Source organism: Rhinopithecus bieti, unplaced genomic scaffold (assembly GCF_001698545.2).
Source record: "Rhinopithecus bieti isolate Rb0 unplaced genomic scaffold, ASM169854v2 scaffold_10589, whole genome shotgun sequence".
Taxonomy (NCBI): Eukaryota; Metazoa; Chordata; class Mammalia; order Primates; family Cercopithecidae; genus Rhinopithecus; species Rhinopithecus bieti.
The window spans coordinates 2,656,839-2,668,302 of record NW_016807065.1 but is presented as its reverse complement, the minus strand read 5'-3'; the positions used below and the strand labels follow the sequence as shown (position 1 = coordinate 2,668,302).

Genomic DNA, 11,464 nt, shown 5'->3' with positions numbered 1-11,464 from the left:
TTTTTGAGACAGAGTCTTGCTCTTGTCGCCCAGGCTGGAGTGCAGTGGTGCAATCTCAGTTCACTGCAACCTCCACCTCCTGGATTCAAGCAATTCTCCTGCCTCAGCCTCCCAAATAGCTGGGAATACAGGGCTGTGCCACCATGCCTGGCTAATTTTTGTATTTTTAGTAGAGATGGGGTTTCGCCATGTTGGCCAGGCTGGTCTCAAACTCCTGACCTCAGGTGATCCGCCTGCCTCGGCCTCCCAGAGCTGGGATTTGTAATCTGGGCATGAGCTGCCATGCCCGGCCTGCTGCGACATTTTTGATTGTTAGGATTTCACCGGGTACTGTTTCTGACACCTGGTGGGTAGAGACCAGGGATGCTCAAATGTACAGAGCAACAGGCTGGAACCATCCAGTCTATTATCCACAGTGTGAGGTTTGTAAGAGTAACAGATGGCCAGGGAGGGGGTTTAGCAGCAGCTTACTGTGAGGAGGGCCTGCGGTGACAGTGAGCTGTCACAGGCACTGGGACCCCAGCACTGCCCCAGGCTCGGGGGAGAGAAGCCTGGGGCAAGGTCAGGGTGGGGTGGGAGCTATGATCCTACTGTTAGCCAGCTAGGGTGTTGCTGTGTCACTTGACCCAGTGACTCTGCTGTCTCCTTGAACCACCCATGGCAGGGATGGGCTCTTTTCTGGAGAGGAAGTCGAGGCTTTTGCGAGCTGTTCTTAGTACAGCTGAGGAAGTAAGGTTACCTTGTGGCTTCTTTGGGGGCCCCTGGGCCCTGCTTATCTGGGAGACTGGTGGCCACAACCCAGCCCTGGCCTGTCAGTGTACCAGGCTGGTCTGCAGCCCCTCAGAGCTTCTCTGGGTTGGCAGGACTTTTGTTAGGGACCCCTGCTTTCCTGTGCTTCTCCTTGAAACTTTTTTTTTTTTTTTTTTTTGAGACCAAGTCTTGCTCTGTTGCCCAGGCTGGAGCACAGTGGTACGATCTTGGCTCACTGCAACCTCCGTCTCCCGGATTCAAGCGATTCTCCCACCTCAGCCTCCCTAGAAGCTGGGACTACAGGCACGTGCCACCACACCTGGCTAATTTTTGTAGTTTCAGTAGAGACAGGGCTTCACCATGTTGGCCAGGCTGATCTCAAACTCCTGGCCTCAAGTGATCCACTCGCCTCACCCTCCCAAAGTGCTGGGATTACAGGCATGAGCCACCGCGCCTGGCCACAGTCTGGAAATTCTGTCTTAGAAGGTTCCAGCATGTGTTTGTATCTCCTGGGACTGCGCCTCACCCAGGGGTCCCTGCAGTGTTTTGGCAGGTGGAGCTTCACTGGGTGCCAGACAAGTTGGTGTGGTGGATAAAGAAGGAATCTCTCCATTTCTGGGCAGTTTCAGTTCCTTATTTATAAAGGGGTGGAACAGGAAGGTGTCTAGCTGGTCAGGCTACCCAAAGAAGAAAGAAACATGTGTTTACCCAGCATTTGCCCCATCCCAAACCGTGTGCTGCCAGCTGGACAAGAGGCAGGAAAAGGCCTGGGCATGGTGGCTCACGCCTGTAATCCCAGTACCTTGGGAGGCCGAGGTGAACGGATCGCTTGAGGTCAGGAGTTCGAGACCATCCTGGCCAACATGGTAAAACCCCATCTCTACTAAAAATACAAAAATTAGCCAGGCGTGGTGGCAGACGCCTGTAGTCCCAGCTACTCGAGAGGCTGAGGCAGGAGAATTGCTTGAACCCAGGAGACAGGTTGCAGTGAGCTGAGATTGCACCCCAGGACTCCAGCCTGGGCAATGAGTGAGACCCTGTCTCAAAAAAAAAAAAAAAAAAAAAAAAATCTGGGCAGGGAAAGCCCTTAGTGGTCCCTGACCTTGGGCAGCCCACAGTATTCTGAGAGACATGACTCAAAGGATTACACAAATTCTTGTAAAATCATAAGTGCACAGTGCTACAAAGGAGATGATCTTGGCACTACAAAGTCTGGCTTAGACAGGGTGGCACCTCTAAGGCCATGACCTAAGAAGGAAGGAACGGGAGGGACAAACTGGATACAGTTGTTGGAAAGGTCATTCTAGGCAGAAGGAAGAGCTTGTGCAAATGTTGTGTGGTGGGAAGAAACAGGTTGATCTCTAAGAAATAAAAAAGGGAGTCGGTGAACCTCAAGTGGAACAATATTTTTTTTTGGGGGGGTGTAATGGTTTTATTGAGCTATAATTCATGTATTATACAGTTTACCCATTTAAAGTATATACTTTAGACTGGGCGCAGTGGCTCACGCCTGTAATCCCAGCACTTTGGAAGGCCGAGGCGGGAGGATCTCTTGAGTCCGGGAGTTCAAGACCAGCCTGGGCAACATGGCAAAACCCAGTCTCTACAAAAAACAAACAAAGTTAGCCAGGCGTGGTGGCGCATGCCTGTGGTCCCAGCTACACAGGAAGCTGAGGCAGGCATGAGACACCGCACCCGGCCATGCCTACCTAATTTTTGTATTTTTAGTAGAGACAGGGTTTCGCCATGTTGGCCAGGATGGTCTCGAACTCCTGACCTCAGGTGATCCACCCGCCTTGGCCTCCTAAAGTGCCAGAATTACAGGCGTGAGTCACCGCACCTAGTCTTATGTAAGGGTTTCTGTGTAGACATATGTTTTATTTATTTTTTTAAAGGTGGGGTCTCACTATGTTTCCCAGGCTGGTCTCAAACTCCTGGGCCCAAGTGATCCTCCCACCTTGGCCTCCCAAAGTGCTTGGACATATGTTTTCATTTCTCTTGGGTATATACCTAGGAGTTGAACTGCTGGGTTATAAGCCAACTCTATTTTTTTTTTTTTTTTAGAGGGTGTCTCGCTATGTCACCCAGGCTGGAGTACAGTGGTGCAATATTGGCTCACTGCAACCTCTGCCTCCTAGATTCAAGCAATTCTCCTGTCTCAGCCTCCTGAGTAGCTGGGATTACAGGCACATGCCGCCATGCCTAGCTAATTTTTGTATTTTTAGTAGAGAAACGGTTTCACCATATTGGTCAGGCTGGTCTCGAACTCCTGACCTCAAGTGATCCGTCCGCCTCAGCTTCCCAAAATGCTGGGATTACAGACGTGAGGCACCATGGCCAGCCTCTATTTTTAATTTTTTTAAGCACTGTTATTTTGTTTGTTTCTTTGCTAGACTGTTCTCCAAAGCAGCGGTACCATTTTACATTTCCACTGGCAGCGTATGTGAATTCCAGTCCTACATTCTCTCTAACACATTGTAATTCCAGCCGTCTTTGTGGGTGTGAAGTGTAATTGTGGTTTTGCTTTGCATTTCTCTAATGACTTGATGTTGAACAGCTTTTTATGCGCCTAGTGGCCATTTGTATATCTTCTTTGGAGAAGTATCTATTCAGATCTTTTGCCCATTTTACTCTTTTTTTTTTTTAGAGACGGGGGTCTCGCTATGTTGCCCAGGCTGGTCTCCAACTTCTGGGCTCAAACTATCAAGCAGTCCTTCTGCCTTGGCCTCCCAAAGTGCTGGGATTGCAGGCGTAAGCCACTGCACCTGGCCTTTAACTTATTTTAGAGACGGGGTCTTGCACTGTAGCCCAGGCTTCTATCATAGCTCACTGCAACCTCAAACATCTGGGCTCAAGCAATCCTCCTGACTTCGTGATCCGCCCGCCTGGGCCTCCCAAAGTGTTGGGATTACAGACGTCAGCAACCCGGCCCGGCCTTCTTCTTCTTTTTTTTTTTTTTAAAGACAAGTGTCTCACTCTGTTGCCCAGGCTGGAGTGCAGTGGCATGATCTCAGCTCACTGCAACCTCCGCCTTCCAGGTTCAGGCAATTCTCTTGCCGCAGCTTCCTGAGTAGCTGGAATTACAGACATGTGCTACGACACCCACCTAATTTTTTTATTTTAGTGGAGACGGGTTTCGCCACGTTGGCCAGGCTGGTCTCGAATTCCTGGCCTCAAATGATCCCCCTGCCTCGGCCTCCCAAAGCACTGGGATTATAGTCGTGAGCCACCGCGTCCTGCGCTTTCATATTTTTCTTAACCCTTCCTTCCTTCTTTAATTTTTTGCTGTGGAGCACGTTGACCTGAGCTGGGGTCCGCGCTGTGCGGGTTCTGTGTTCATCATATCCCCTGCCCGCACAGGACGTGAGCCTGCACTTCGTGCTCTGGGGCTGCCTGCACGTGTACCAGCGCATGATCGACAAGGCGGAGGACGTGTGCCTGTTTGTAGCACAGCCGGGGGAGCTGGTGGGGCAGCTGGCTGTGCTCACTGGCGAACCTCTCATCTTCACGCTGCGAGCCCAGCGCGACTGCACCTTCCTGCGGATCTCCAAGTCCGACTTCTATGAGTATGGCGGCCCGAGGTTGGAGTGGGGGTGGCACTCGGAGGACCCCAACCCATGAGAGTGGCCAGAACCCCAGCCCTCAACCTTACTCCTGGAAGAGCAGAAGGGAGCCCCCAGATCTGGCCTCCCAGCGCCGGTGTAGGGCAATTTTGAGGCCTTCCTCTTTCATCCCAAGTCTATCCCTGCAGGATCATGCGCGCACAGCCCAGTGTGGTACTGAGCGCGGCGCACACGGTGGCAGCCAGGATGTCGCCCTTTGTGCGCCAGATGGACTTCGCCATCGACTGGACGGCAGTGGAGGCGGGACGCGCGCTGTACAGGTGCAGCTCCCACCACGCTGCTCAGGCCCGGCCTAGGGGTGGGGACTTGGGGGTGGTCAGACCTTGCTGACCTCCAGTCCTACTCAGGCAGGGCGACCGCTCCGACTGCACTTACATCGTGCTCAATGGGCGGCTGCGTAGCGTGATCCAGCGAGGCAGTGGCAAGAAGGAGCTGGTGGGCGAGTACGGCCGCGGCGACCTCATCGGCGTGGTGAGTGCGGCCCCCACCCACTGACCTCTGGCCTTTTCCAGGCCAATCCCCACACAACGCACACACATCATCCCGGGTAATCCAGGGAGTGGTGAATGCAGCTCCCGACCTCTGACGTCACCCGGTCCACTCCCCTCCCAGACCTCATTTCGTCGGAAAAGGGGATTCCGCCTGTCATGTATCCCTGTCCTCTCTCTCTCCTCGGACCTCTAATGGGTAGCGGGCGAGGCTTGCTTCCCTGCACCCCCATTGCAGGGGAGCCCTAGATAGGGCAATACAGCCCCCTCTCCACCCATCTTCGGCCTCCCCATTCCCCACCCAAGCAGCCTCAATCATGCACGCGGCCCCCCAGGTGGAGGCGCTGACCCGGCAGCCACGAGCCACGACGGTGCACGCGGTGCGAGACACGGAGCTGGCCAAGCTTCCCGAGGGCACCTTGGGTCACATCAAACGCCGGTACCCGCAGGTACGGCCTGTTGTGGGCGGGGCACAGGGACGGAGGCCGGACCCGGGGGGGGGGGGACTGGGCCTAGCGTGTGGGAGGGGCTTCTGGAGGAGGTGGGGGCCGAGGGAGGTGCCAAGGCGAGAGAGTGAGGGCGGGGCTCTTGGGGTGGGACTCAGGTAACGGGGACCCATGAGCCCCGGCAGAGGAGGGAGAGGTGGGACCTGGACAGCTGCTTCCTGGGTCTCACTGAAATGCCGGTCTCCAACGCCCCCAGGTTGTGACCCGTCTTATCCACCTGCTGAGCCAGAAAATTCTAGGAAATTTGCAGCAGCTGCAAGGACCCTTCCCAGGTGAGAGCCGGCCGGCCCGGAGCGTGCTGGGAGATGTAGTCCCGCGTCCAGAGCATGCTGGGAGGGACGCCTTCTTCCTGAGGGATGCTGGAAAATGGAGTTCAGCGAAGAAATCATGCCCCTGCGGGTTTCATACCCAAAGTAGGACCGAGGTGCAGTGCATGCTGGGGAATGGAGTTCGTGTTCCTGAGCATGCTGGGAAACAGAGTCCTTGACCCCAGGCGTGCTAGTTAATGGGCTCGAAAGTAAATCAGTGGTGCCAGGGATGGAGTCTTAGGCGGCGGAGTCTGCCCGCCAGTTAGGGCTTGCTGGGGAAGTCCACGGCTTGGATGTAGAGAGAAAGGGAGTCCTAGATCAGAATATGATGGTAAGGCCGGGTGTGATGGCTCACGCCTGTAATCTCAGCATTTTGGGAAGCTGAGGCAGGAGGCTTGCTTGAGCCCAGGAGATTGAGTTTGAAACCAGTCTGGGCAACACAGTAGGACCCCACGTCTCTACAGAAATTTCTTTTCTTTTTTTTCTTTCTTTTTCTTTTTCTTTTTTTGAGATGGCGTCTCGCTCTGTCGCTCAGGCTGGAGTGCAGTGGCGCGATCTTGGCTCACTGCAAGCTCCGCCTCCAGGGTTCACGCCATTCTCCTGCCTCAGCCTCCCTAGTAGCTGGGACTACAGGCGCCCGCCGCCACGCCCAGCTAAATTTTTGCATTTTTAGTAGAGACGGGGTTTCACCGTGTTAGCCAGGATGGTCTGGATCTCCTGACCTTGTGATCTGGCCGCCTCGGCCTCCCATAGTGCTAGGATTACAGGTGTGAGCCACCATGCCCGGCCGAAACTTTTCAAACGTTAGCTGGGCGTGGTGATACATGCCTGTAGTCTCAGCCACTTGGGAGGCTGAGGCGGGAGGATTGATTGCTTGAGCCTGGAGGTTGAGGCTGCAGTGAGCTGTGATCGTGCCACTGTACTCCAGCCTGGACGACAGAGCTAGAGCCTGTTTCAGAAAAAATAGAACAGCAAACAAACAAAACTCCCCATACCGTGATGGAAAATATTCTGTGGATTGTTGTTTAGGACTCTGGGCAGCTTGCCTTCTGAAGTTACAGCATGCTGGGAGATGTAGCCCCTGTCTCAGCCTGTGGTTTCAGTGAGCTAGAACAGAATGGGGCGTGCAGTGGGGTTGGAGGCCTGCTGAAATGTGGGCCTGAGTTTCTACATTGTAGCGGCCAGATTCTGGGCCAGCCCAGCAACCTAGATACCCCTTTTCCCTCCAGGGGCTCTACCCAATTGGCCCTGACCCCTAGATCCCCCAAGGTGGGGGCAGGGCAGTAGTGACAGAAAAGACATCTTTAAGAAATTAGAGGCCTGGCTCACGCCTGTAATCTCAGCACTTTGGGAGGCCGAGGCAGGTGAATCACTTGAGGTCAGGGGTTCAAGACCAGCCTGGCCAACATGGTGAAACTCATCTCTACTAAAAGTACAAAAATTAGTCAGGCGTGGTGGAAGGCTGAGGCAGGAGAATCGCTTGAACCCGGGATGCGGAGGTTGCAGTGAGCGGAGCCTGTGCCATTGCACTCCAGCCTGGGCAACAAGAGCAAAACTCCATCTCAAAAAAAAAAAAAAAAAAAAAAAAAAAAAAAAAAAAAAAAAAAAAAAAAAAGAAAAAAAGAAAGAAAAGAAAAAGAAGGAAAGAAATTACAGATAAAGAATACAATATCGGCTGGGCGCGGTGACTCACACCTGTAATCCCAGCACTTTGGGAGGTTGAGGCAGGCGGATCACAAGATCAGGAGATCGAGACCATCCTGGCTAACACAGTGAAACCCCGTCTCTACTAAAAAATACAAAAGAATTAGCTGGGTGTGGTGGCGGGCACCTGTAGTCCCAGCTATACGGGAGGCTGAGGCAGGAGAATGGTGTGAACACGGGAGGCGGAGCTTGCAGTGAGCCAAGATCGTGCCACTGCACTCCAGCCTGGGCGACAAATCAAGACTCCGTCTCAAAAAAACAAAAAACAAAAAAAACAATATCTAGAAGACAAAAGAGGGTCAAAAGAAGGTCATGATGGTGTGTGGCTGACAGAGGGAGGGAGGGAGGGACAAAGAGGCTTTTCTAAAGACAGTGAGCTGAGACGACAAATGAGATGGGACCAGACATGAAAGAGAAACCAGGGGTGCTGCACAGGGGGGCTGGTGGTTTCAAAGCACTGAGAGGAGGAAAGTGACCAAGGGGAGAGGTGGCAGGAGTTGGGGGGTAAGTCACGTAGGGGCTAGGGGCTGTGGACAGGTATTTCAGCTTATTTAGATTGTTACATGGGAAGAAGGATTCTACCAGTAAGGAGAAAACGAGAAGTCTAGGCAAGATATGGGAGTTGACAGTTTGGTCTAGGCTGTTAGTGGAGAAGCTGGGAAGCAACAGATGTGTCAAAAGTAGCTTTACTTCCTTTTCTTTTCTTGTCTTGGTCTTTTCTTTTCTTTTTTTTTTAAGACAGGGTTTTGCTCTGTAGCCCAGGCTGGAGTGCAGTGGCATGATCTCGGCTCACTGCAACCTCTGCTTCCTGGGTTCAAGTGATTCTGCTGCCTCAGCCTCCCAAGTAGCTGGGATTACAGGGATATGCCACCACGCCTGGCTAATTGTTTTGTATTTTTAGTAGAGCAGTGTTTCTCCATGTTGACCAGGCTAAACATAGCTTTATTTCTGCCTCGTTTTGTGTTCAGGTCCCCCATTAGACAGAGGAACCAAGACCAGAATGGGGCAGGGACACTGGCCAATTGATCTCCCAAGCACAGTGAATCTGAATGGTTGTAGAGTTGTGTAATGGATCCCACTGAGGTGATCAGGGCCCAAAGTGGAGGGTGGATGGCCAGGTTTTAACAAAAGGGGATAGTAGTTGAGGCTGGGGGTCCAGGACCAGACCCATGGTTTTCAGTATGGTAGAGTCAAGACTAGGCAGCTGGGGGCTGCAGTCTGGGAGCAGAGGAGCGGGAACTTCAGATGAGGAGGAAGAGGAAGAAGAGGAGGAGGAGGGTTCATCTCTCCAGACACAGGTTTGCACCACAAATCTCATCCATTGGGTTCTCAGCAGGCTCTGGGCTGGGTGTGCCCCCACACTCGGAACTCACCAACCCAGCCAGCAACCTGGCAACGGTGGCAGTCCTGCCCGTGTGTGCTGAGGTCCCCATGGTGGCCTTCACGCTGGAGCTGCAGCACGCCCTGCAGGCCATTGGTCAGTGGGGTGAGGGTCATGGGTGGGGGCTGGCTGTGGGTGGGACATTAGTGAGTGAAAGATGTTCAGGTAGGTCATTTGGGGGGTGGAGGGGAACAGGGCCACAGGGGTGGGGTAATGGATATTCTTTTCTGAGTGAGGCCCCAGCCCTGTGGACCATGGTTCCCAGCCTCCCTTCCCCACCTACCCCTAGGTCCGACGCTACTCCTTAACAGTGACATCATCCGGGCACGCCTGGGGGCCTCCGCACTGGATAGGTGTGTGTTGCAGAAGGGAGTGGGTAGGGTGATGGGTGGGCTTGGAGCCTCAAATTCTTTCAGACCTGAGTTCAAGTTCTCAGCTTCCAACCACGGAGCATGCGTCCTACCCGTAGGCCAATGGGGAGTTTCGCAGTGGTGTGAATCCGCCCACCAGGGCACGGACTTCCATGGTGGGGGTTTGGGTGTCTAAGTTCCTCCCAGCAACAGAGCTCTGTGGTCTCAGGGAGCACACTGAACCCAGGCCAGCCCCAGAATGACGCTGCCCCCATCCTACCCTAGCATCCAAGAGTTCCGGCTGTCAGGGTGGCTGGCCCAGCAGGAGGATGCACACCGTATCGTACTCTACCAGACGGACGCCTCGCTGACGCCCTGGACGGTGCGCTGCTTGCGACAGGCTGACTGCATCCTCATCGTGGGCCTGGGGGACCAGGAGCCCACCCTCGGCCAGGTTGGAAGGCTGTGTCCCCTGATTTCACCCACCTCGGGACCCGTCCCTTGCCCTTCCGTGCCTGCACCAGGCCACGTGCACCCTCGCCGTGGGAGTAGGAGATCAGGGACCCAGGTGTGGCCAGGTGGTGGGGCGGCCGGTGACCTCTGCCGTCCGTCTTCTGCAGCTGGAGCAGATGCTGGAGAACACGGCGGTGCGCGCCCTTAAGCAGCTCGTCCTGCTCCACCGAGAGGAGGGCGCGGGCCCCACGCGCACCGTGGAGTGGCTCAACATGCGCAGCTGGTGCTCGGGGCACCTGCACCTGCGCTGTCCGCGCCGCCTGTTCTCGCGCCGCAGCCCTGCCAAGCTGGTGAGGAGCGGGCCGGTCCCCACCTTCCAGGGCCGTGGCTACTGGGCGTGGCTTGGGAGATTGGGGCGGGGCCTGGGAGAGTTGAGGACGGGCTCGAAGGTCAGAGTGCCCCTGGGGGATCCGCCGGACCCCGCCCTCATGCTCCTCGGTCGCGGCTATCTCCCCCATCCCAGCATGAGCTCTACGAGAAGGTTTTCTCCAGGCGTGCGGACCGGCACAGCGACTTCTCCCGCTTGGCGAGGGTGCTCACAGGGAACACCATTGCCCTTGTGCTGGGCGGGGGCGGGGCCAGGTGAGGGGCGGGGCTTGCTATCTGGGGCGGGGCCTGGGTATCCGGGGTGGAGCTTCCTTCCTGGGAGACACTGTGGGGGCGGGGCTTGCTCCTGGAGGCGGGACCTGGGTGTCCGAGGGTGGAGCTTCCGGTGAGCGACCCCGTGGGTAGGGGCGGGTCCTTCGTTCCTTAGCAGTGCGGGAGGTGGGAGGAGGTGGGGGCAGGGGAGTTACTGCTGCTGGGGCCTAGCGGGTCACTGGGGCCCATTTTCCCGGCAGGGGCTGCTCGCACATCGGAGTGCTAAAGGCATTAGAGGAGGCGGGGGTCCCCGTGGACCTAGTGGGCGGCACGTCCATTGGCTCTTTCATCGGAGCGCTGTACGCGGAGGAGCGCAGTGCCAGCCGCACGAAGCAGCGGGCCCGGGAGTGGGCCAAGGTGTGGTGTTGGGAGGAGGGGTTGCGGCACCCCAGGAGTGCCATAAAACCCGTGGCTCCACCCTAATCTGATCCCATGGGGGAGGCTCTGGGGTCAGGGTTACCCTTCCTGATTCAAACTGTAAACCGCAGCTGTCCGGACTTTTATAGATATGCTTCTAGGACTCTGGGTAACGACTTTGGGACCTCCTGTTTACTGACCCTAACCCATAACCCCCAACTAGAGCACCCAGGGACCTTGGTGACCACCTTGTGAACGGCCTTGGGTGATCACATCATCCCTAAATGCTCTTTTTTTTTTTTTTGAGACTGAGTCTCGCTCTGTCGCCCAGGCTGGAGTGCAGTGGCGCGATCTTGGCTCACTGCAACCTCCACCTCCCAGGTTGGAGTGATTTATCCGCCTCAGCCTCCTGAGTAGCTGGGATTACAGGCACGCCCCACCAGCCCGGCAAATATTTTTGTATTTTAGTAGAGATGGGGTTTCACCATGTTGGCTAGGCTGCTTTTGAACTCCTGGCCTCAAGTAATCTGCCCGCCTTGGCCTCCAAAGTGCTGGGATTACCAGCGTGAGCCACTGCACCTGGCCCCTAAGTGCTCCTTGCTCACCCCCTATTGGTGAACCTTATCTGTAACCCCATGTGACTCCTATTTGACCCTGTCTGGCCCCCTTGTCCCTAGAGCATGACTTCAGTGCTGGAACCTGTGTTGGACCTCACGTACCCAGTCACCTCCATGTTCACTGGGTCTGCCTTTAACCGCAGCGTCCACCGGGTCTTCCAGGATAAACAGATTGAGGTAGGCCCGCCCCATCCCCTGCCCTGCCTGCCCCTCCCCGAAGAAGTCCCC

The 11,464-nt window shown here is 55.3% G+C and overlaps 1 protein-coding gene across 8 annotated transcripts in view; it reads left to right on the top strand.

Moving 5' to 3' along the window:
- Nucleotides 1–11,464, top strand: part of PNPLA6 (patatin like domain 6, lysophospholipase) — a 26,906-nt gene that overhangs the window by 10,204 nt on the left and 5,238 nt on the right. For 6 of the 8 annotated variants that reach the window (XM_017879981.1, XM_017879983.1, XM_017879980.1 and 3 more), the window contains 12 exons: nucleotides 4,111–4,316; nucleotides 4,502–4,633; nucleotides 4,721–4,844; nucleotides 5,197–5,310; nucleotides 5,564–5,639; nucleotides 8,713–8,856; nucleotides 9,050–9,113; nucleotides 9,396–9,564; nucleotides 9,731–9,913; nucleotides 10,087–10,205; nucleotides 10,463–10,619; nucleotides 11,297–11,413. In XM_017879981.1, coding sequence (XP_017735470.1) covers nucleotides 4,111–4,316; nucleotides 4,502–4,633; nucleotides 4,721–4,844; nucleotides 5,197–5,310; nucleotides 5,564–5,639; nucleotides 8,713–8,856; nucleotides 9,050–9,113; nucleotides 9,396–9,564; nucleotides 9,731–9,913; nucleotides 10,087–10,205; nucleotides 10,463–10,619; nucleotides 11,297–11,413 — 1,605 coding nt within the window. The remainder of the gene's footprint in view (nucleotides 1–4,110; nucleotides 4,317–4,501; nucleotides 4,634–4,720; nucleotides 4,845–5,196; nucleotides 5,311–5,563; nucleotides 5,640–8,712; nucleotides 8,857–9,049; nucleotides 9,114–9,395; nucleotides 9,565–9,730; nucleotides 9,914–10,086; nucleotides 10,206–10,462; nucleotides 10,620–11,296; nucleotides 11,414–11,464) is intronic. The other 2 variants (XM_017879979.1, XM_017879984.1) reach the window with 1 other exon arrangement.